The following is a 24,007-nucleotide window of genomic DNA, read 5'->3' as shown; positions in this document are numbered from 1 at the left end:
CAGGGCCTGGCTGGAAACAATTCTTGAGCTTAGCCCAGATACCCTGGGTAAATATAGTAATCATTTCATTTCATTTAATTTCACAGGGGGGAGTTTCCCCGGCCGGACGTAGCGCGTGGAAGGAACACCTTATTCCGACCAGTTCCTTATAACCCCTCCATCAGGCGCCCCGGCTGGCCAGGGGGAGGTAGTTTAGAGACCAGGATTACTCCATGTTTTTGTGTGACTCTAGGGGACGAGAACATGCAAACTCAACCCATGATTCCTGATAAAAGTGACTATAGAACAACAATCTGAAGTCATGGTTGTTGTTTTTTTAGTGAGGTAGTGGATGCATGTGTGATGGTGACCGTAGGTCGCAGATTACTATGAAAACCTGCGAGAACTTGAGTTCCTAACAGGCCCGAAAATGAAGGCCGGTGTGCGCCCTACCTGGTGTTATACAGAATGAATGTAATTACAATGTCCCTGAGTGCTTGTGTTTTGTAGTGCATCGTTTTTTTTGTTTTGTTTTTTTATGTTTTTTGCACCTTTGTCTTTTTATTTTGTATATATATTTGTACAGAGGGACAGGCAGTAGGCTGACAGGAAATGGGGGAGTGACAAGCAGTGAAGGCCGTCGGGATCGGAGCCTGAGCCCCTAAGCCAGAATCTTTGTGTGATGATTTTTTTTTTGTGAATATTAGAAAAATAAAACCTATTGGCTGACAGTTATTGATTGATTGAAATATGTATTATCAGTAGCCTACCAGTAGCCATAAGTAGCCTACCAGCAGCCAGGTAGGCTATAAGTAGCCTACCAGTAGCCATAAGTAGCCTACCAGCAGCCAGATAGGCTATAAGTAGCCTACCAGTAGCCATAATTGGTAGCCTACATTTCAAACGAAAGCACAACTCAACACAAAAACTGTTACTGTGGACAACAAACACTGGTAAAGAATTACACTTAACAGGGTTCACCATTTTCAATTCATCAGAAAGCTAGTTTATCAACTGTTTGCATATTGTTTTATGGTCTTACATCAGACTGAGATGTTTATTTGACTGATAAATATGCACAGACCATCCCTGACACACTAGTTCCACTTTTATTGAAGGACAACACTGACACCTATCGGGAGGATTCAGCAACGTGTTGGTACTTAAAATAAAATGTCATGGTTAGAACATTGATTGATTGAAGTATTTATTAATAGTTTTCAGAATTACAGTACGTTTCAAGCACAACTCGTGTTTACAAAAACGTTTTGATGAATTTAGGTTCAATCACCTTGTTCAATTCATCAAAACGTTTAGAGACATACAAATATGTAGTGTATGAAAAGTAGTATTTGTTTAGAGAAAAATATATTGAATCCCTTCATGATACAATAAATTACAACGATAAATGATGTCAGTTTTTCACGTATCCTTTATGGGACCACTCACTTTGATATTGTTTTCATTAAAACGTGTTAAATTATAGCTTGATATTTCTGATAGCAACCATTGTAATTATTGCTGTTATAGTTCATGTCTCTCCAGCTCTTCTGTAAACATAAAATACAGAAATGGCCACCAATTGGATCACATTTTATTTTATTGAACAATAGGCCTGTAACTAGTGAATACATGGGTACTTCTGTGCGACTGACCGTACAGAATTGTACCATCCCTGGCCATGAGGTAACTAACTTAGCACTTTATATTTGAAATCTGAGCGTTTATGTAGAGGTAGCCTACGGACCAAAATAACGTAAAGAGTGTAACAGTCAGTAAGTTAATTGTAACTTGTGTTTCATTATGATGAATATATGAATGAATATATGATGGATTGAACAATGTGGACCTTTTTGTAAACAAGTGTAATGCTTTATTGGGTCGTCCACTCACAGTTAACAGTTTTTTTTGTATTGAGTTGTGCTTGAAATGTACTGTAATTCTGAAAACTGTTAATACAATCAATCAATCAATAAAGTTTCACTCTCATGCAATATGCGCGCAGTGCCCTTTAAGTGTCGCGACAGTGCTGCTTTACGGCCGTCTTACGACAGCGCCGTTCTCGCTTACGGCTGTATAGAGTACAACAGTGGACGCGGCTTGGCTGTTTGTTGATGTTTCTCTCCGTGGCTGTGAGAGACGGATCCTCTAAAGAACCGTTCTGTCTGAGGTGAGCACCGAACATGTAGGTTTAAGAACCGTAACATTATCATGGTAACATGTTGTTGGATTCAAGGTCCAAGTTCTACAACCGCACGAACATTTATTATCGTTCAACTTCGGCCAGTTAGTTCTAACTTGTAGATCCACTGGAACGATTATCCTCTTAAAATAAAATGCGACCCAGGGAGGTAATTTCTCTGTTTTCTTGTGAATTTGTGATCACGTTAATTTGTCACCCACTTTTACTGTGTGGTTAAACCCGAGGTTTACCACCACGGTCACTCTGGGAGAAAAGCATGGAGACGAGTCGTACAAGATGATTTTGCAATTCGGAACGTTATCCTGAGAACTCACCGGTTTATACCAACTCGCCTTACTTTGCTTTATTTGTTTATTTGGACGGGACAGAGCATATTAATGAACAGTACATTGATTTGAACATGTAGCGTAAATACACTGGATTTAGCAGAGACGCTATTTTCCATCCGTAGCCCCTTTTAGGACATTGAACACTAAACAAAACTTACATTACAAATGAAATGAAATGATTACTATATTTACCCAGGGTATCTGGGCTAAGCTCAAGAACTTGTTTCCAGCCAGGCCCTGCTCATAGAACACATTTCATCGTAGTGGTTCAATGCCTTGTTCAAGGGCACTTCAGCGGTGGTAATTTTAACGTGTCGGACCGCTGATTCGAACTGGCGACCTTCCGGTATCAAGACCGCTCTGCTATCCGTTCGGCCACCGCTGCCATGAGAGGACGGCATACAGAAACATCATGCATTTCAAAACACAGTAAAAGGAGACAATAAGAAAATATTAAAACTATTGCTAGGGTAGGCCAACTCAATTGTGGACTGACAGTCATACGTGATCACAAGACTGGTTGTTTTTTTTAGCCACTGTTTAAAAGCTGTGAAAGTGTTGGATCTCCCTCAGTTAGCCGCAATTTGCAACTCTAGGTTTAGGGGTTTTTTGAGAGAGAGAGAGACCAAAGTACTGAAACAATGTAATTCAAATCATTAATAGTAAACATATCCTGAAATGGTAGACTTATCATTGGTATTCACATACTCACCTTTTTATCATCATCTAGCTGACCATTTAGTTGCACATAATAATTTGATCACTTTGTAAATGAACTGTAACATCTGAGATTGACATACAGGTTCCCTGCACACTGGACGCCACGACTTGTTTATTATATTATGTTTTTACACAGTATTGTTTATATTTGTATTGTTATTATTCAAGTAATTTGAGTACATGATGACCACGATGGAAACGAGCCTTTCTTGGATTAATCCTTTTAGCAGACCGTCACCCGTGTATTGTACTGGGCTCCCCTGTTTGTCCATGTAAACTGTTAATAATGAAGGTAATTCAATCAATCAGTCTATCTAGCTATCAATCAATCAATCGTTTGAGGTTAAAGGACCACTTCACCACTTTTCAAGCTACCTTCATACAATAAGCCTATCTCACAGAATTTCCCCGCCCCCCTAAATACGCCCCCTTTCGGGGTTAGTGGTGATAGCGTGACGTCACTCCATAGACGCTACATGTTAACAGAGGTTATTTAAGAAGTCTACAACTTTTGTTTTCTCAAGGTAAGGTTTGTTCTATCTGCTCGACCTGATTTACCATCTTGTTTGCTTCATAATAATATTGGTCTGTCACATTTTTACATTAGAAAATGTACTTAGATTCTCCAGAGAAAAAAACGTGTAAATGCCCATGTTAAAGTCACCACTATTTACCGGAAGTGGGCGTGAAAAACGGGCTGTGAGATAGGCCTATTGGTCGTCACTAATGTTCATGATAAAATGCCACAATTGTTTCCTACTCAGTAGTTGTTTCCTACTAAATGTCTTTCTAATGTTCTTTACAGATGCTTTAGCTCTGGTCCATAGCCTTCTACTGCTTCTACCATTCTGCCCTGCAGTATAAGGCTATGGGACTTTCGGTTTTAAATCTCAAATCGAAATCAGACCAGCCTCTCCTCTTTAGTGGAAATCTCACAAACGTTTGACCTACTCACCAATACAAAGACGGGTTGTGTCAATAGAAAGCCTACTTTCCTTAGTGGAAGCACTCTGAGCCCCCCCCCCCCACCACCACCACACGTATAAACCTGACTTTTTGGCCAAAAAGAGATTTTGTTTCCACCGGGAAAAAAAATACTTTTAGTTACTCCAATGCGACCTCTACCGATATTGCCCAGAGAACTGCCTCATAGAGAATATTTTAAAATCCCTTTCTGGACAAAAAGTACCGTTTATGTGTGGTGGGGGGGGGCTCAGAGTGCGTCCACTAAGGAAAGTAGGCTTTCTAATGACACAACCCGCCTTTGTTTTGGTGAGTAGCAAAAACATTATTTTAGTCCCATAGCCTTATACTGCAGGGCAGAATGGTAGAAGCAGTAGAAGGCTATGGACCAGAGCTACAGATGCTTTAGGGGCCATTGTTGACTTAATGCTCATCTCATATCTACATGTAAATTAAGTATCTTTGATTGTTTTATTTCACAGTATGTATAATGGGTACAGTTCAAACGAAAGCACAAATTCAATACAAAGAAATGCTACTCTGTGGATGAAACTGTGATAACGCAGTGAAGGCAGCACTAAGACTTGTTTACAACAGGGTCCACCATTTTCAATTCATCATCTTAATCCTGTGTGTGTGTGTCTGTGTGTCAACAGGTCTGACGATACGATTGAGCTTCAGATCAAACACGACGTCCAGTGAGAGAGGACAGACTGTCTTTCCATCCACAGCTACAGGAGGGGGAACAGAGACTCAGTAAACCTCAGGGGAACATTCTACAGCTACAGGAGGGGGAACAGAGACTCAGTAAACCTCAGGGGAACATTCTACAGGAGGAATCGTTACCAAGTCCGTGTGGACTGATTTACTGCATTGAGTGTTTGTAGCGTCACTAAATGGCCTCCTCGTCGTCTCTTCCAGAAGAGGATTTTTCCTGTCCCGTGTGTCGAGACATCTTCAAAGATCCCGTCCTCCTGTCGTGTAGCCACAGCTTCTGCAACGCTTGCGTGCAGGAATGGTGGCGGGAGAAGGGAATAAAGCAATGTCCCGTTTGTAAGGAAATCCACCCGACGGAGAATCCACCCCGTAACCTGGCTCTGAAGAACGTGTGTGAGTCCTTCGTGCAGGAGAGACAGAGGGCTTCGAAACGCAAGAGAACCCCGTCGGGGTCCGAGGATCTCTGCGGTCTGCACGCCGAGAAACTCAAGTTTCAGGTGTTCTGTCTGGAATGTCAGCAGCCCGTGTGCGTCGTGTGTCGAGATTCCGAAGAACACGCCGACCACAGTTTCAGACCCATCGACGAGGCTGCTCTGGAGCACAAGGAGGAGGTCCAGAAATCCCTGAAGACGTTGCAGGAGAAACTGAAGTTCCTCCTTAAAGTGAAAAGGACGAGTGACCAAACGGCGACGTACTTCACGGCCCAGGCCAGACGCACGGAGACGCAGATCAAGGAGCAGTTCAAGAAGCTTCATCAGTTCCTGCGAGAGGAAGAGGAGGCCAGCGTGGCCGCGCTGAGGGAGGAAGAGCAGCAGAAGTGTCAGGTGATGAATCGGAAGATCGAGTGTCTGAACAGGGACATATTGACCCTCTCGAACAGCATCAGAGACATCGAGGAGGAGCTGAAGGCCGAACACATCACATTCCTCCAGAACTACAAGACCACCATGGACAGAGTCCAGGTCACGCTGCAGGAGCCACGGGCGGTGTCGGGACCGCTGATCGACGTCACCAAACACCTGAGCAACCTGGCCTTCAGAGTCTGGGACAAGATGAGGGACATCGTCTCCTACACGCCCGTGACCCTGGACCCCAACACCGCATACCCGACGTACGCGCTGACCGACGATCTGACCAGCGTGCGATGCGGACACTGGCAAAAGCATCTCCCCGACAACCCCGAACGCTTCGACCACCGCGGCTACATCCTGGGCTCCGAGGGCTTCGACTCGGGGACCCACAGCTGGGACGTGGAGGTCGGGGACAACTCGCGCTGGACGCTGGGCGTGCTGGCGGACTCCTACCACCGCAAGGGAGGACGCGGCGGCCATTACTTCTCCATATGGCTGTACGAGGCCAAGATCACGGCGAGCTCCGAGCCGGGGCTGTTCACCGACCTGTCGCTGAAGCACAGGCCTCAGAGGATCCGGGTCCGGCTCGACTGGGACGGCGGGAAGCTGTCGTTCTCCGACCCCGACACCGGCGCGCACATACACACCTTCACGCACGCCTTCACCGAAACGCTCTTCCCGTTCATCAACACTTTTGATTACACTCTGCCGCTGAAGATATTGCCGCGGAAGATCAGTGTGACCGTGGAGCAATGCAATTAGACATGATGATGATGATGATATGACAGTCTTTAACCAATTTAGAGTTAGACCTTCCATGAGTCCCATTCTGAAAGACCTTCCATGAGTCCCATTCTGAAAATTAACTGTATTTGGCTGCGGAGCCCCCCCCCCCCCCCAGAAGCAAATATTTGAGTTTAAAACGTTCGCTCTGAAAGAATATATATTCAATGATTTGAGGCATTTCACCATTTTTCAAAAAATAACAGATCTACAAGCTCGTAGCGCGGCACTCGGTACCGCGCTATGAGCTTGTAGATCTGCTATTTTTCAATAGCTAAAGTAGAACATGATGCTTAAAACAACAAAATGGGTTCCCCGACTTCCCGTCCAGAATGGGTTAAAGGACCACTTGACCACTTTTCAACCTATCTTCATATAATAGGTCCTCACTAATAATCATGAGAAAATGGCGCAATTCTTTTTCTACTCGGTCTGTGTCTCATAGGGCTATGGGCAGTTCAGAAACCTGTCTGTGTCTCATAGGAGGGCTGTGGGCAGTTCAGAAACCTGTCTGTGTCTCATAGGAGGGCTGTGGGCAGTTCAGAAACCTGTCTGTGTCTCATAGGGCTATGGGCAGTTCAGAAACCTGTCTGTGTCTCATAGGAGGGCTGTGGGCAGTTCAGAAACCAGTCTGTGTCTCATAGGAGGGCTGTGGGCAGTTCAGAAACCGTCCTCCAGTGACATCATCGATGGGGAATACAAGCTAAATAAACTGCAGGCTTTCTAGTCCTGAAAAGTTCAATGCAAAAATGGAAGCCATCGTTCTCACGATAATGAAAATCTAAACATTTTTGTGTAAATAAAATGTTGTTTAAAATAAATCTGCCTAATGATGTCACTGGAGGACGGTTTCTAAACTGCCCACAGCCCTCCTATGAGACAGAGACTGGTTTCTAAACTGCCCACAGCCCTCCTATGAGACACAGACTGGTTTCTAAACTGCCCACAGCCCTCCTATGAGACACAGACTGGTTTCTGAACTGCCCACAGCCCTCCTATGAGACAGACTGGTTTCTAAACTGCCCACAACCCTCCTATGAGACACAGACTGGTTTCTGAACTGCCCACAGCCCTCCTATGAGACACAGACTGGTTTCTGAACTGCCCACAGCCCTCCTATGAGACACAGACTGGTTTCTAAACTGCCCACAGCCCTCCTATGAGACACAGACCGAATCTTATCATGATTATTAGTGAGGACCTATTATATGAAGATAGGTTGAGAAGTGGTGAAGTGGTCCAGGGGAATATTACTCTATTGCTCGCTATAGAACAGTGCTACTCAACCCACGGCCCGGGGGGGCCTCGCTATAGAACAGTGCTACTCAACCCACGGCCCGGAGGGGCCTCGCTATAGAACAGTGCTACTCAACCCACGGCCCGGAGGGGCCTCGCTATAGAACAGTGCTACTCAACCCACGGCCCGGGGGGGCCTCGCTATAGAACAGTGCTACTCAACCCACGGCCCGGAGGGGCCTCGCTATAGAACAGTGCTACTCAACCCACGGCCCGGGGGGGCCTCGCTATAGAACAGTGCTACTCAACCCACGGCCCGGAGGGGCCTCGCTATAGAACAGTGCTACTCACCCCACGGCCCGGGGGGGCCTCGCTATAGAACAGTGCTACTCACCCCACGCCCCGGGGGGGCCTCGCTATAGAACAGTGCTACTCAACCCACGGCCCGGGGGACGCATGCCCCCCCCCTGCTTAACGGTTTTGACTGCCTAGTTTTAGTTTAGTGAAGAACCACCAAAATCTTTCCGCCGTCCTGACAACGATGGCAACGAGTAACGGTGAAGCGCGGGCGTAGCCGTTACCAGCCATATATTGTCCTGTACGTTGCACCTCAATTTCCCAGAAGCCCCAGCGAGCCAGTCGGTGTGACTGGTCTGGTCTTTTTCCGGTCACTTCGTCCGAACGCGTCACTTATCCCACTTTGTCCGAGGAAAACAGTTTAGTCTTAACCCATTTTGATCTGAGATCAGATTCTAAAAATGTCTTCTACATCCTGACAGTTTTTCTGAAAAAGCTATGTTTCTATGTCGGTGGTTCTTCGATTTTTCAAAAATAGCAGACCTACAAGCTCGTAGCGCCACCCCCCCCGGAAACTCTGAAAGGATATATATTCAAAGATTTGAGGCACATTTTCACGATTTTTCAAAAATAGCAGACCTACCACCGAGTGCCGCGCTACGAGCTTGTAGATCTGCTATTTTTCAATGGCTAAAGTATAACATAATGCTTAAAACACAAAGGGGTTCCCGCCCAAAATGGGTTAATCACAGTGTTTTTGTTCATTTGAGGTTTTGGCCTCAGATTGAAATGTGTTTTTTTTTTTACTGTGTGTTTACTTATTTGTTTTAGACTAGTCGTGTAGTGTCTGTTACAAAATCAATTTGTAAAAGTTTTCAGAATAATACTGACATTTCTAGCTTGTGGCCCTTAATTGGACTTTGGGAATTTAGCCCCTGAGCCATCTTAAGTTGAGTAGCCCTGCTATAGAATAATTATGATAATAATTATTATGATTGTGTTGTGGTCAAATGACCAAGCAGTGGTTCTCAAACCTTTTCATGTCGAGGACCCCTGATTTGAATGCATACATTTGGCCGCGGACCCCCGTCTGAAAATATGTTGTTCCAGTGTCCCCTGTCCCATAGGAGAGAAGATTTAGTTAAACTATTATTTAAATTCCAATAATGTCAATGAAATAAACCTTGATGTAAAAGGTGAATTACTGCCTGATGGTTTCTGTGTTGTACTGTCAATGAACGTCACATAAAGAGGTTCATATTTACTACAACTATTATGTTGACTATCCAAATGAAAGATTTTTTATTTGTAAGATTTGATAGCATGAGTCAAACGGAACTAATTCACATTTTGTTGTTAATGCAGTGATTATGTAGGGCAGCGGTGCCCACACTTTTTTGACTTGAGAGCTACTTTCAAAATGACCAGCTTCAACAAGATCTATGAACCTACCCAAAAATTGTTAACCCTTTGCTGAAAATAGTTTAAAAAAAAGTAGGCTATCTGAGGCTTTGAAATAGTGGTGCTGATGCATATTGGTGGTTGGGTTTGTTTTCTGTATAGCTTTATAATGCTACTGTATTTTACGCCACACTCTGAAACTAAAGTATTGCATTGTGGGTTTGAGCTGACATATGGATATCAATCAAGTCAAGTCACCTAAATTCAAGTGGCGGATGCAGATTGTTTTTTAGGGGCATGTCATGTGATCTACCTGCACAGCCTTTGTGATCTACTGGTAGATTGTGATCTACCTTTTGGGCACCCCTGATGTAGGGCATAAATAAATACATACTTTTCAGGATTCTAATGTAAAAAAAAAATGAAATCAGGATTTCAATTCAAATATAGCAAAAATAGCTGCGACACGTTTTGAGCTTGTAGATCTGCTATATATGCAATGTGTCTCTCTGGAGTGAGGACATATGGTGTCCCTCACAGTTAGGTTTAGGTTTTTAGGTTTATTTATTTAGCACCTAGTACAAAAAATAGACAATAACATATCAAAGAACGAAAATACAATGCAATACAATACAAACAAGGAAGGGAAGAAGCCAGCTGGCCTATTTGGAATCCTTTCCTGTATGGAAGAGGTCATTGATTTAAAACAGATTAAAAGTTAAATTAAGAACGATACAAAAGTCTACAAGTTGAAGTTGCCCACCCCTCTACAATACAACAGATCAACATATACAGTGTGTAATGGTAGTGTGTTAATAGAACTAGAAGAACAGATCTACAGTGTTTGGAGCAGACATTGGCGTCTTGTGGTCAGGTAGGTTGGTAGTGTGTAATGGTAGAGTGTGGTAGAGTGTGGTCGGGTAGGTTGGTTTTCAACCTTTTTCATCGAGGTCCATTGTTTATTTGGCATTCAAGCCACACAGTCAAAGACCACCATTTGATGGGATTTAGCCTCTCGGACCCAACATATTTAGCCTCTCGGACCCCAACATATTTAGCCTCTCGGACCCCAACATATTTAGCCTCTCGGACCCAACATATTTAGCCTCTCGGACCCAACATATTTAGCCTCTCGGACCCAACATATTTAGCCTCTCGGACCCAACATATTTAGCCTCTCGGACCCAACATATTTAGCCTCTCGGACCCAACATATTTAACCTCTCGGACCCAACATATTTAACCTCTCGGACCCAACATATTTAACCTCTCGGACCCAACATATTTAGCCTCTCGGACCCAACATATTTAGCCTCTCGGACCCAACATATTTAGCCTCTCGGACCCCAACATATTTAGCCTCTCGGACCCATATTTTGTTGGATAAGATGTCCACAGTGCCATGCTGATGCTGTATGGTCATGTGGTACCATTAGGACAGATGTCACAGGCAAAAATGTTGAAAAAAAATAATGTTAATTAAGTAATGCCAGATGTTTAACAATAATTCTCTTGAGAGCGTAACATGAAACCAAATGGACCTGTAACAACAACACTCACTGCACCTATATATTGTACATCATGATATTTTAGATGTAGACATTAAATTCATCAATGAGGAGAAGAAAAATAAAAAAGCTTTGGGTGGTTGAGTGCTGAATGATTACTACACGATGAGCTTCCACATGACGACCACATGAGGGCGCCATTGCAACATGAAACTGGCCTACCCTATACGTTCAGTGCACTGGCATTCATTCAGTACATCAGGCGGCCTAGCCTGACCAGGCAGTTTAGTTTGTTTAAACTTATAATTGTGTACCGGTTAGACTTTGGTTCAGTCAGGACTTCAGGTAAAGTATTGATAGTTATTTATAGGAACCAAATGGACCCCCTACTGGTCCTTGTAACTCAAAATCTGTCAACAACAGTGACACTGTCTCTCTGTGTGTTTTCTGTTTTGTTTTTCACAGCTGCTGCTGTGCAGGAGCGACTCAGAGAGAGAGAGAGAGAACACAAACAATGAAAGAATGAAGTGAGTAGGCCTCTATAGGCCTTTATGTAGTAACTAACTTTCTTCTAGATATAATTATAAACATTCCACAACGTGGTGGTTGAAAGGGGACAGAGTTATAGCCTCGGAAACACAGACGTTTGTATTTATTTACACAGAGCAGAGCCGGTGGTCGTCACGCAAGCTGCGTTTTCATTGATTATCCACAGGTGAGTTGAGTTTTTAATTATACTTGAAACAGTGGACATTTAAATGTGGGAGAGGAGAGGAGAACTGTGTTGTTGTTTGAGTTGCTGCTGCCTGCTGTGAAAGAGATAACTTGAGCTAAAACGGGATATATAAATTAAAGTTTTTAGCTGTAGGCCTACGACTAAACTACTTATAATGCTGTATGTAGAACAGTGGTTCCCAAACCTTTTCATGTCAAGGACCCCCACATTGACACTATTTAGCCCCACGGACCCCCATTTGAAAAGACATGCCAGGGACCCCCATAAGAGAATATCTTTACGGCTCTAGCAGAGATTATCAACCAGTTTAAGTTCAAGGACCCCCCAGTTTGACATGCATTAGTCTATACAGACCCCCCATTTAATGGCATTTCTATCTCTGGGATCCCAATTTATATTGTAAAAATCACACCCGTGTGAACTGAGTGGTGTAAGGTATTATATAGCCTGATCAGCTGTGGTCTGACGTAATGAAATCACACCCGTGTGAACTGAGTGACCATAGCAACCATGCTCATTGTTTTGGTACGAACAAACACGTGGACACGTAAACTAACAAAGCCAGTTGTTGGAGTGGTTTACACCACTCAAAAATCAATGTTAATTTAACTCGGAGTGTACACAGACCCATAAGGGTCCACTTTGGGAACCCCTGCTGTAGAATGTAAACAAGGTATTAACGCCCCCCGGAAATGCCCTTTTGTTCACAATATAGGCCTAAAATAAAATGTCCAGAACATACTATTGTCCAGGTTGTCAACCCTATGCCTATTTACAACTAAATAATGTATTTATAATGGTCAATAACTATAATGGACATTGGAGTTGAACATTGGAGTTTAAATCTTAGGCTAGTCACTCACAAGTCAAGTGTCGTGTTCTTCCATAAAGATAATAGGTTACTGATGATAATTCGGTCTAGTAGCTCTAGTTCTGTAGCTCTGGTCCATAGCCCTAATGCCGTATTAGGGCTATGGACCAGAGCTATTTTTTTGGCTATATAGTAGGCCTAGTGTATATTTGTACGTCTCTAAATGTTATGATGAATTGAACATGGTGGACCCTATTGTAAACAAGTGTAATGCTTTATTGGGTCGTCCACTCACAGTTTTGTATTGAGTTGTGCTTGGAATGTACTGTAATTCTCAAACTGTTAATTCAATCAATCAATCAGCTAGTAGTTCTCAAACACTTTAATGTCAAGGACTACTAAATTAATTAATATATTAATTAGTTGTTGGACAACCCTCTGAAAATATTTGTATTGTTAAAATGTTTTAAAAATAAATATATAACATATATAACACATATTTCAAAAATGTTTGAAAATAGCAGATCATTTCAAATAGCAGATCAGATTATGATAACCTACGGTAGGTATACCCTCACAAAAAAACATGCAGTAATCCTGGTCTCTAAACTGCCTCCCTCTGGCCAGCCGGGGCGCCTGATGGAGGGGAAAGGAACTGGTCGGAATAACGTGTTCCTTCCACGCGCTACGTCCAACCAGGGAGCAACTTGGACACTCATGCATGAAGAAAGCATGAGTCACATTAGATAATTGACACAGGGGTGAAAAATGGGTTACAAAATTGTGGGATAAAAATGTATAAAAAAAAAAGATTATGATAACCTAAATGGGCTGTCCTGGGCGGGACAGCAGATGTTACTAACCTTGCATTCTGGGATCCTAGAACTCGGAACGTATTATACTTTCACTATAGAGCGCCGAAGGCCTGGCGTCACTCGCTCGTCCCCTCGATTCCCCTCGATTCCCCTAGGGGTTCACGGAAGTAATTTCTCTATGGAGAATAACACGGGCTCATCTTAAAATTGTTTCATATAAGCGTTGTGGTCCAAAAATAACCAAGCTGTCTCTGCGTTATTGTCAGGGAGGTGTCTCTGTGTCGTTATATGGTCAGGGAGGTGTCTCTGTATCGTTATATTGTCAGGGAGGTGTCTCTGTATCGTTATATTGTCAGGGAGGTGTCTCTGTATCGTTATATTGTCAGGGAGGTGTCTCTGTATCGTTATATTGTCAGGGAGGTGTCTCTGTGTCGTTATATTGTCAGGGAGGTGTCTCTGTATCGTTATATTGTCAGGGAGGTGTCTCTGTATCGTTATATTGTCAGGGAGGTGTCTCTGTATCGTTATATTGTCAGGGAGGTGTCTCTGTATCGTTATATTGTCAGGGAGGTGTCTCTGTGTCGTTATATTGTCAGGGAGGTGTCTCTGTGTCGTTATATTGTCAGGGAGGTGTCTCTGTGTCGTTATATTGTCAGGGAGGTGTCTCTGTGTCGTTATATTGTCAGGGAGGTGTCTCTGTGTCGTTATATTGTCAGGGAGGTGTCTCTGTGTCGTTATATTGTCAGGGAGGTGTCTCTGTATCGTTATATTGTCAGGGAGGTGTCTCTGTATCGTTATATTGTCAGGGAGGTGTCTCTGTATCGTTATATTGTCAGGGAGGTGTCTCTGTATCGTTATATTGTCAGGGAGGTGTCTCTGTATCGTTATATTGTCAGGGAGGTGTCTCTGTGTCGTTATATTGTCAGGGAGATGTCTCTGTGTCGTTATATTGTCAGGGAGGTGTCTCTGTGTCGTTATATTGTCAGGGAGGTGTCTCTGTGTCGTTATATTGTCAGGGAGGTGTCTCTGTGTCGTTATATTGTCAGGGAGGTGTCTCTGTGTCGTTATATTGTCAGGGAGGTGTCTCTGTGTCGTTATATTGTCAGGGAGGTGTCTCTGTATCGTTATATTGTCAGGGAGGTGTCTCTGTGTCGTTATATTGTCAGGGAGGTGTCTCTGTATCGTTATATTGTCAGGGAGGTGTCTCTGTGTCGTTATATTGTCAGGGAGGTGTCTCTGTGTCGTTATATTGTCAGGGAGGTGTCTCTGTGTCGTTATATTGTCAGGGAGGTGTCTCTGTGTCGTTATATTGTCAGGGAGGTGTCTCTGTGTCGTTATATTGTCAGGGAGGTGTCTCTGTGTCGTTATATTGTCAGGGAGGTGTCTCTGTGTCGTTATATTGTCAGGGAGGTGTCTCTGTGTCGTTATATTGTCAGGGAGGTGTCGTTATATTGTCAGGGAGGTGTCTCTGTATCGTTATATTGTCAGGGAGGTGTCTCTGTATCGTTATATTGTCAGGGAGGTGTCTCTGTATCGTTATATTGTCAGGGAGGTGTCTCTGTATCGTTATATTGTCAGGGAGGTGTCTCTGTATCGTTATATTGTCAGGGAGGTGTCTCTGTATCGTTTACGACAGTCAGTCACTCATATATGATAGTCTTTTTCCAGCGAAAATGTAACTAATTCAGTAGCAGTAACAATAGTGTTTTCTCTCAGTCAGTTGATTCTTCATATCCATATGAGTGAAACGGCCGGGATGACATGTTTATATTTCAAACACAGTTATTATATGAAGCGATCTAAAATCCCCCCCTATGGGGATTACAATGCAAATATAAAGTACATGAACCCGTGGACTTAGCGCCCTCTACCGACATTGACGTCAGACTTCGGTGCTCTATGGGCTCTATGCACACATACATTATAATACTCTTCCTACTAACGGGGCCTTCCCTACTTCCCTCCATCGATCCCTTCCCTTAACCTATTTAGGCTTGACGTCGAAATAAAAAAAAAACCATCGCTCTGAAAGAATATATATTCAAAGATTTGTGCCGCATTTTCACAATTTTTCAAAAATAGCAGACCTACAAGCTCGTAGCGCGCCACTCGGTGGCGCGCTACGAGCTTGTAGATCTGCTATTTTTCAATAGCTAAAGCATGACATAATGCTAACACCAAAAGGGGTTCCCGCCCATAATGGGTTAAGGTGTTACCATCATACTAATTAAGGCTGTGTTCCATTTAGTCTACAGTGGTAACCCCATTTTATTTTTGAGTGGTGTAAACCACTCCTACAACTGGCTTTGTTAGTGCAGAACAAATGAGCATGGTTGCTATGTTCACCCTGTTCACCCGGGTGTGATTTCATTACGTCAGACATGATTTCATTACGTCAGACAGGCCTTACACCACTCAGTTCACACGGGTGTGATTTTTTTTATTTCAAGGACCTCCATAACTCGGAGTGTACAAATGGAACCAAATGGACCTGTAAAGGCTCATTCATAGTCTGGCTTTTCGGTGGTGAGGTGACCGCCGAACTACAACATGACGTCACTGAGGTGATCACCGAACTACAACATGACATCACTGAGGTGACCACCGAACTACAACATGACGTCACTGAGGTGACCACCGAACTACAACATGACGTCACTGGGGTGACCACCGAACTACAACATGACGTCACTGAGGTGACCACCGAACTACAACATGACGTCACTGAGGTGACCACCGATCTACAACATGACGTCACTGAGGTGACCACTGAACTACAACATGACGTCACTGAGGTGACCACCGAACTACAACATGACGTCACTGAGGTGACCACCGAACTACAACATGACGTCACTGAGGTGACCACCGAACTACAACATGACGTCACTGAGGTGACCACCGAACTACAACATGACGTCACTGAGGTGACCACCGATCTACAACATGACGTCACTGAGGTGACCACCGAACTACAACATGACGTCACTGAGGTGACCACCGAACTACAACATGACGTCACTGAGGTGACCACCGAACTACAACATGACGTCACTGAGGTGACCACCGAACTACAACATGACGTCACTGAGGTGACCACCGAACTACAACATGACGTCACTGAGGTGACCACCGAACTACAACATGACGTCACTGAGGTGACCACCGAACTACAACATGACGTCACTGAGGTGACCACCGAACTACAACATGACGTCACTGAGCCGCGGTGAAGAGCAAACCACCGCCACCGCCCCAGCCCTTCTCTCTGTTTTTACTCACCACCGCTCAACGTTATTTCAGCTCCGGTGGTCAGCTCACCACCGGAGCGGTGGTCACCTCACCACCGGAGCGGTGGTCACCTCACCACCGGAGCGGTGGTCACCTCACCACCGGAAATCCAGACTATGAATGAGCCTTAAGGTTCCATTTGTACACTCAGTTACACACCCGTACCGTACGGTAGGCTACAAGGCCATTTGGAACCCACTCAAGGACACTTTGAATATTTCCAGTGAGCCAACATGGCAGCACCCTGACTCTTTTTTTACCAGAATGGAACAGAGCCTTCATTAGTATCATTAACACTGACTCTGTTCTGACCAGAATGGAACAGAGCCTTCATTAGTGTCATTAACACTGACTCTGTTTGACCAGAATGGAACAGAGCCTTCATTAGTATCATTAACACTGACTCTGTTCTGACCAGAATGGAACAGAGCCTTCATTAGTATCATTAACACTGACTCTGTTCTGACCAGAATGGAACAGAGCCTTCATTAGTATCATTAACACGGACTCTGTTCTGACCAGAATGGAACAGAGCCTTCATTAGTGTCATTAACACTGACTCTGTTCTGACCAGAATGGAACAGAGCCTTCATTAGTATCATTAACACTGACTCTGTTCTGACCAGAATGGAACAGAGCCTTCATTAGTGTCATTAACACGGACTCTGTTCTGACCAGAATGGAACAGAGCCTTCATTAGTGTCATTAACACTGACTCTGTTCTGACCAGAATGGAACAGAGCCTTCATTAGTGTCATTAACACTGACTCTGTTCTGACAAGAATGGAACAGAGCCTTCATTAGTGTCATTAACACTGACTCTGTTCTGACCAGAATGGAACAGAACCTTCATTAATGTCATTAACACTGACTCTGTTCTGACCAGAATGGAACAGAGCCTTCATTAGTGTCATTAACACTGACTCTGTTCTGACCAGAATGGAACAGAGCCTTCATTAGTGTCATTAACACTGACTCTGTTCTGACCAGAATGGAACAGAGCCTTCATTAGCATCATTAACACTGACTATGTTTAACCAGAATGGAACAGAGCCTTCATTAGTATCATTAACACTGACTCTGTTCTGACCAGAATGGAACAGAGCCTTCATTAGTATCCTTAACACTGACTCTGTTCTGACCAGAATGGAACAGAGCCTTCATTAGTATCATTAACACTGACTCTGTTTGACCAGAATGGAACAGAGCCTTCATTAGTATCATTAACACTGACTCTGTTCTGACCAGAATGGAACAGAGCCTTCATTAGTATCATTAACACTGACTCTGTTCTGACCAGAATGGAACAGAGCCTTCATTAGTATCATTAACACGGACTCTGTTCTGACCAGAATGGAACAGAGCCTTCATTAGTATCATTAACACTGACTCTGTTCTGACCAGAATGGAACAGAGCCTTCATTAGTGTCATTAACACTGACTCTGTTCTGACCAGAATGGAACGGAGCCTTCATTAGTGTCATTAACACTGACTCTGTTCTGACCAGAATGGAACGGAGCCTTCATTAGCGTCATTAACACTGACTCTGTTCTGACCAGAATGGAACAGAGCCTTCATTAGTATCATTAACACTGACTCTGTTCTGACCAGAATGGAACAGAGCCTTCATTAGTGTCATTAACACTGACTCTGTTCTGACCAGAATGGAACAGAGCCTTCATTAGTGTCATTAACACTGACTCTGTTCTGACCAGAATGGAACAGAGCCTTCATTAGTGTCATTAACACTGACTCTCTTCTGACCAGAATGGAACAGAGCCTTCATTAGCATCATTAACACTGACTCTGTTTAACCAGAATGGAACAGAGCCTTCATTAGTATCATTAACACTGACTCTGTTCTGACCAGAATGGAACAGAGCCTTCATTAGTGTCATTAACACTGACTCTGTTTGACCAGAATGGAACAGAGCCTTCGTTAGTATCATTAACACTGACCCTGTTTGACCAGAATGGAACAGAGCCTTCATTAGTATCATTAACACTGACTCTGTTTGACCAGAATGGAACAGAGCCTTCATTAGTGTCATTAACACTGACTCTGTTTGACCAGAATGGAACAGAGCCTTCATTAGTGTCATTAACACTGACTCTGTTCTGACCAGAATGGAACAGAGCCTTCATTAGTGTCATTAACACTGACTCTGTTTGGCCAGAATGGAACAGAGCCTTCATTAGTATCATTAACACTGACTCTGTTCTGACCAGAATGGAACAGAGCCTTCATTATTGTCATTAACACTGACTCTGTTCTGACCAGAATGGAACAGAGCCTTCATTAGTATCATTAACACTGACTCTGTTCTGACCAGAATGGAACAGAGCCTTCATTAGTATCATTAACACTGACTCTGTTCTGACCAGAATGGAACAGAGCCTTCATTAGTGTCATTAACACTGACTCTGTTCTGACCAGAATGGAACAGAGCCTTCATTAGTGTCATTAACACTGACTCTGTTCTGACCAGAATGGAACAGAGCCTTCATTAGCATCATTAACACTGACTCTGTTCTGACCAGAATGGAACAGAGCCTTCATTAGCATCATTAACACTGACTCTGTTCTGACCAGAATGGAACAGAGCCTTCATTAGCATCATTAACACTGACTCTGTTCTGACCAGAATGGAACAGAGCCTTCATTAGCATCATTAACACTGACTCTGTTCTGACCAGAATGGAACAGAGCCTTCATTAGTATCATTAACACTGACTCTGTTCTGACCAGAATGGAACAGAGCCTTCATTAGTATCATTAACACTGACTCTGTTCTGACCAGAATGGAACAGAGCCTTCATTAGCATCATTAACACTGACTCTGTTCTGACCAGAATGGAACAGAGCCTTCATTAGTGTCATTAACACTGACTCTGTTCTGACCAGAATGGAACAGAGCCTTTGTTAGTATCATTAACACTGACTCTGTTCAGAACCAGAATGGAACAGAGCCTTCATTAGTATCATTAACACTGACTCTGTTCTGACCAGAATGGAACAGAGCCTTCGTTAGTGTCATTAACACTGACTCTGTTCTGACCAGAATGGAACAGAGCCTTCATTAGTATCATTAACACTGACTCTGTTCTGACCAGAATGGAACAGAGCCTTCGTTAGTGTCATTAACACTGACTCTGTTTGACCAGAATGGAACAGAGCCTTCATTAGTAGGTATATCATCGGTAACACCTGTTAACCCATTCTGGACGGGAACCCCTTTTGGTGTTTCAAGGATTATGTTATACTTTAGCTATTGAAAAATAGCAGATCTACAAGCTCATAGCTACGAGCTTGTAGGTCTTGTAGGAGCGAACATTTTTAACTCAAATCTTTGCTTCTGGGGGGGGGGGGGGTCCCTGGAACAACATATTTTCAGATGGGGGTCGGAGGCCAAATACATATAATCTTTGGGGTCCTTGACATGAAATAGCTTGAGCACCACTGACATTGAAACAGAGGTTTTTCAGAAAACTGTCAGGATTTTAGAAGGCATTTGTAGAATCGTCAAAATGGGAAGTGTGGGATAAAAAAAAAAAACACCAGCATTACCACAACAAAAGTATTTAACAAACTACACGATAACACATGCTCAAACATTGGCCAAATTGTCAAATTATATAAGAACGTTGCACACAATGTGAAAATAGCCGATCGATCTACAAGGGTCCCCCGGCTCAAATGCGCTCTAGTTTGGGCCCCGGAAAGATTATGAACCCTTGGAATGCAGGACTGAACACCAGAGGACTTCTTCCATGCATGGCTGTGTTAGTTATAGCGTATAAAAAAAGTGCTACAGCGTAGCGTGACATGGTGGAGAAGTGACAGTACATTCTCCACCCAGGCAGAGCTGCTCTTCTACATTTAATCACATCATCATCTGACCTCACAACTTCTCTCTCTCTCTCTGTGTGTGTTCTGTCATCTGACCTCACAACTTCTCTCTCTCTCTCTCTCTCTGTGTGTGTTCTGTCATCTGACCTCACAACTTCTCTCTCTGTGTTCTGTAGCCATCGCTCTGTGGGACGGACAGACAGACAGACAGACAGACAGACAGACAGACAGACAGACAGACATGACGAGGGCAGTACTAGATCTGTATTCGACGCAGTCTGAACGGACTACAACATGCATTTAGCGCTTGAGTTCTTCATTCAATGGAATTTATTTATTAAAGAATCCCTACTGGTGTGAGGGAGAGGATCCCTGCTGGTGTGAGGGAGAGGATCCCTGCTGGTGTGAGGGAGAGGCGGCCGGTAGAGTTCTCATTTCTTCAATCCCAGGGATTTATAACGATGGGGTTTAGGCATGCAGTGGCTCTTTAGACTAGAGAGACCTCTTGGTTAAATCGGAGCGTGTAAAAAAAAAACACAAAAAACAACTACCAAATAAGAGCACAAAGTGATCGGAGATCTGGGGAAGATGTACTCGCAGTATTGGAACACGATGAAAAGGCTCAGGCCAGACTACAGGAGATACACGGTAAGGCTCAGGCCAGACTACAGGAGATACACGGTAAGGCTCAGGCCAGACTACAGGAGATACACGGTAAGGCTCAGGCCAGACTACAGGAGATACACGGTAAGGCTCAGGCCAGACTACAGGAGATACACGGTAAGGCTCAGGCCAGACTACAGGAGATACACGGTAAGGCTCAGGCCAGACTACAGGAGATACACGGTAACGACACGCAGTTTGTATTCGTTGTAAAGCAGACAAGGAAGCAGTGTTGTTTTTGGCAGCAAATTTTTAGTTTTAGTTTTCATTTAGTTTTAGTCGCATTTTAGTCACCCGGAATGTTTTAGTGTTAGTCTAATTTTAGTCGACTAAATATCATAAGATCGACTAAATCTACAGTTGATTTAGTCGACTAAAATGTATTTTGGCGGGCCTTGATGGCGTCGTAATGACTGGTTTTACACTTGCTGAAAATAGCCGATCTACAAGCTCACAACGCGTCGCAGCGCGTTTATTTTCAGTATGCAACCAATTGTAAAATGACTTATACTGGATCTCTTGTCCACTAGTCCCTTCCTAACATTTTAGTCTAGTTTGTATTTGTTGACAAAAGTCAGTATATTAACGTGATGTCGACGGACATCTTTCGTCTTAGTTTTAGTCGACAAAATCAACACTGCAAGGAATAAGTATTCTGATTTATTATTATCATTATTTTTACTTAGTAAAAGTAGAAATATCGTGATATAATTCCCTGTTATGTACAGTAAAAGGCCTGTATTCAAAATGTGACTTGAGTGAAAAAAAAAATGATGCCAATGTACAAGATCACGATGCATTGATCACGATGCATTGCAATGTGATGCTTTGACAGGTTGTACATCACGATGCATTGCAATGTGATGCTTTGACAGGTTGTACATCACGATGCATTGCAATGTGATGCTTTGACAGGTTGTAGATCACGATGCATTGCAATGTGATGCTTTGACAGGTTGTACATCACGATGCATTGCAATGTGATGCTTTGACAGGTTGTAGATCACGATGCATTGCAATGTGATGCTTTGACAGGTTGTACATCACGATGCATTGCAATGTGATGCTTTGACAGGTTGTAGATCACGATGCATTGCAATGTGATGCTTTGACAGGTTGTACATCACGATGCATTGCAATGTGATGCTTTGACAGGTTGTAGATCACGATGCATTGCAATGTGATGCTTTGACAGGTTGTACATCACGATGCATTGCAATGTGATGCTTTGACAGGTTGTAGATCGGCTATTTCTGAAAGTATAAACTAAGTTTTAAGTGGTTAATGTATGTTAACCCAGTTTAGACCTGATAACATGAAATAGTTTGAAATACAGATCATTCCTGGGGGTCCTTGACCTGAAATACAGATCATTCCTGGGGGTCCTTGACCTGAAATACAGATCATTCCTGGGGGTCCTTGACCTGAAATACAGATCATTCCTGGGGGTCCTTGACCTGAAATACAGATCATTCCTGGGGGTCCTTGACCTGAAATACAGATCATTCCTGGGGGTCCTTGACCTGAAATACAGATCATTCCTGGGGGTCCTTGACCTGAAATACAGATCATTCCTGGGGGTCCTTGACCTGAAATACAGATCATTCCTGGGGGTCCTTGACCTGAAATACAGATCATTCCTGGGGGTCCTTGACAGGATTTCTTCTTTTTTTCCGACGTCAGGCCTAAATGGGACAGGAGGGCTGTGGGCAGAAACCCGTCTACCAGTGACATCAGAAACCTCCAGTGACATTATCGTTGGGGCATCCAAGCTAATAGAAACAGCAGGCTTTCTTATTGAGTGGTGTAAACCACTCCTACAACTGGCTTTGTTGAGTGGTGTAAACCACTCCTACAACTGGCTTTGTTTACTCTTTTCCTCGTAAAAGTACACATTCAGGGCTTTCATTTGGTGTATAGGATGTATAGCATATTTATTGTGTTTATTGTTATATCTGCCTGTCAATGTCTGACTATAAACCTTCATAACTCTGCTTTCTTTAGATGATGATGATGATTCACTGCTTTCATTGTTTTGATCGCAGTAACATTGGGGGGGGGGGGGGGGGGGTCATGGGCACATTGGGCAGCAAAAGTCTTGATCCGTACGGCTATAAAAAGTCCCATTCCACCGTTCGGTTCAGAACTATAGTATAACGGTGAGACGCGTTGTCATCATCAGCTGATTTTGTTTTTCAAGCTAGTATAGGGGAACATGCCTGGGCATGCACGGTTTAGGACGCGGAAATGTTCGTTATACATTACACCCGGGTCGATTACGTCCCCGACGCGTTCATTGCGGTCTTATCACTACAATTATAATGAATAAAAAAGCGTTACAATCACACGTCCGAGCGATCTCCGATTATGACGGCTCTGCATGGCGATACGTGATCCCCCAACGGTAGACTGTCTGTTGTCATGGCGGCCCCTCTCGATACTGTAGTTCGTTTGTTAGTTCGTAGTATTGTAGGCTCGGGGATCGTTTGGTCGCTACAGTATGAAGAAGTAAACATGCATCTGTCCATGTGTGTTGCAGACGTTGTGCAATGCCGATCTGGTGCAGATGTGTTAGGCAGCGTAACAGCGTTCCGTTCATCATGTTTTTTTCCGAGACAGAGCAGAGCCCCCATCTCGCAAGGCCCTCCTCCTGCAGGAGAAACAGGAGGGGAGGGGGGAATCGAGTATTATAGTGTTGGGTGAAAGCCTGGTGAGGCGAGGTTAGGTGACATTTGATTTTTTTCACACACCGACTAGATCATTCCATGGGCGCGTCCATTTTACACTGGCTTCTACACGTAAAGCGGCCCGCCCTCCTGTTTTCAGGAGGGGAGGGTTTTTTTTGTTTTTTTT

General features: G+C 43.7%; 1 protein-coding gene across 2 annotated transcripts; it reads left to right on the top strand.

Annotated features, from left to right (window-relative positions):
- The first annotated feature begins 4,948 nt into the window (after positions 1 to 4,948).
- On the top strand, positions 4,949 to 9,342 carry LOC306941260 (nuclear factor 7, ovary-like). 2 transcript variants are annotated; one of them, XR_013792117.1, is made up of 2 exons: positions 4,949 to 8,586; positions 8,663 to 9,342. XR_013792117.1 is itself a non-coding variant. In XM_079526606.1 (1 exon), exon 1 carries the CDS (start codon positions 5,091 to 5,093, stop codon positions 6,522 to 6,524), a length of 1,434 nt encoding a protein of 477 aa, XP_079382732.1. In that variant the 5' UTR covers positions 4,949 to 5,090; the 3' UTR covers positions 6,525 to 9,342. The 2 variants fall into 2 exon arrangements, 1 of the variants encoding a protein (XP_079382732.1); XM_079526606.1 differs by having other exon boundaries at positions 4,949 to 9,342.
- Positions 9,343 to 24,007: the final 14,665 nt, after the last annotated feature.

This window comes from Electrona antarctica (genome assembly GCF_951216825.1).
Source record: "Electrona antarctica genome assembly, chromosome: 17".
Classification (NCBI taxonomy): Eukaryota; Metazoa; Chordata; class Actinopteri; order Myctophiformes; family Myctophidae; genus Electrona; species Electrona antarctica.
This window is presented reverse-complemented; position numbering and strand designations above follow the sequence as displayed.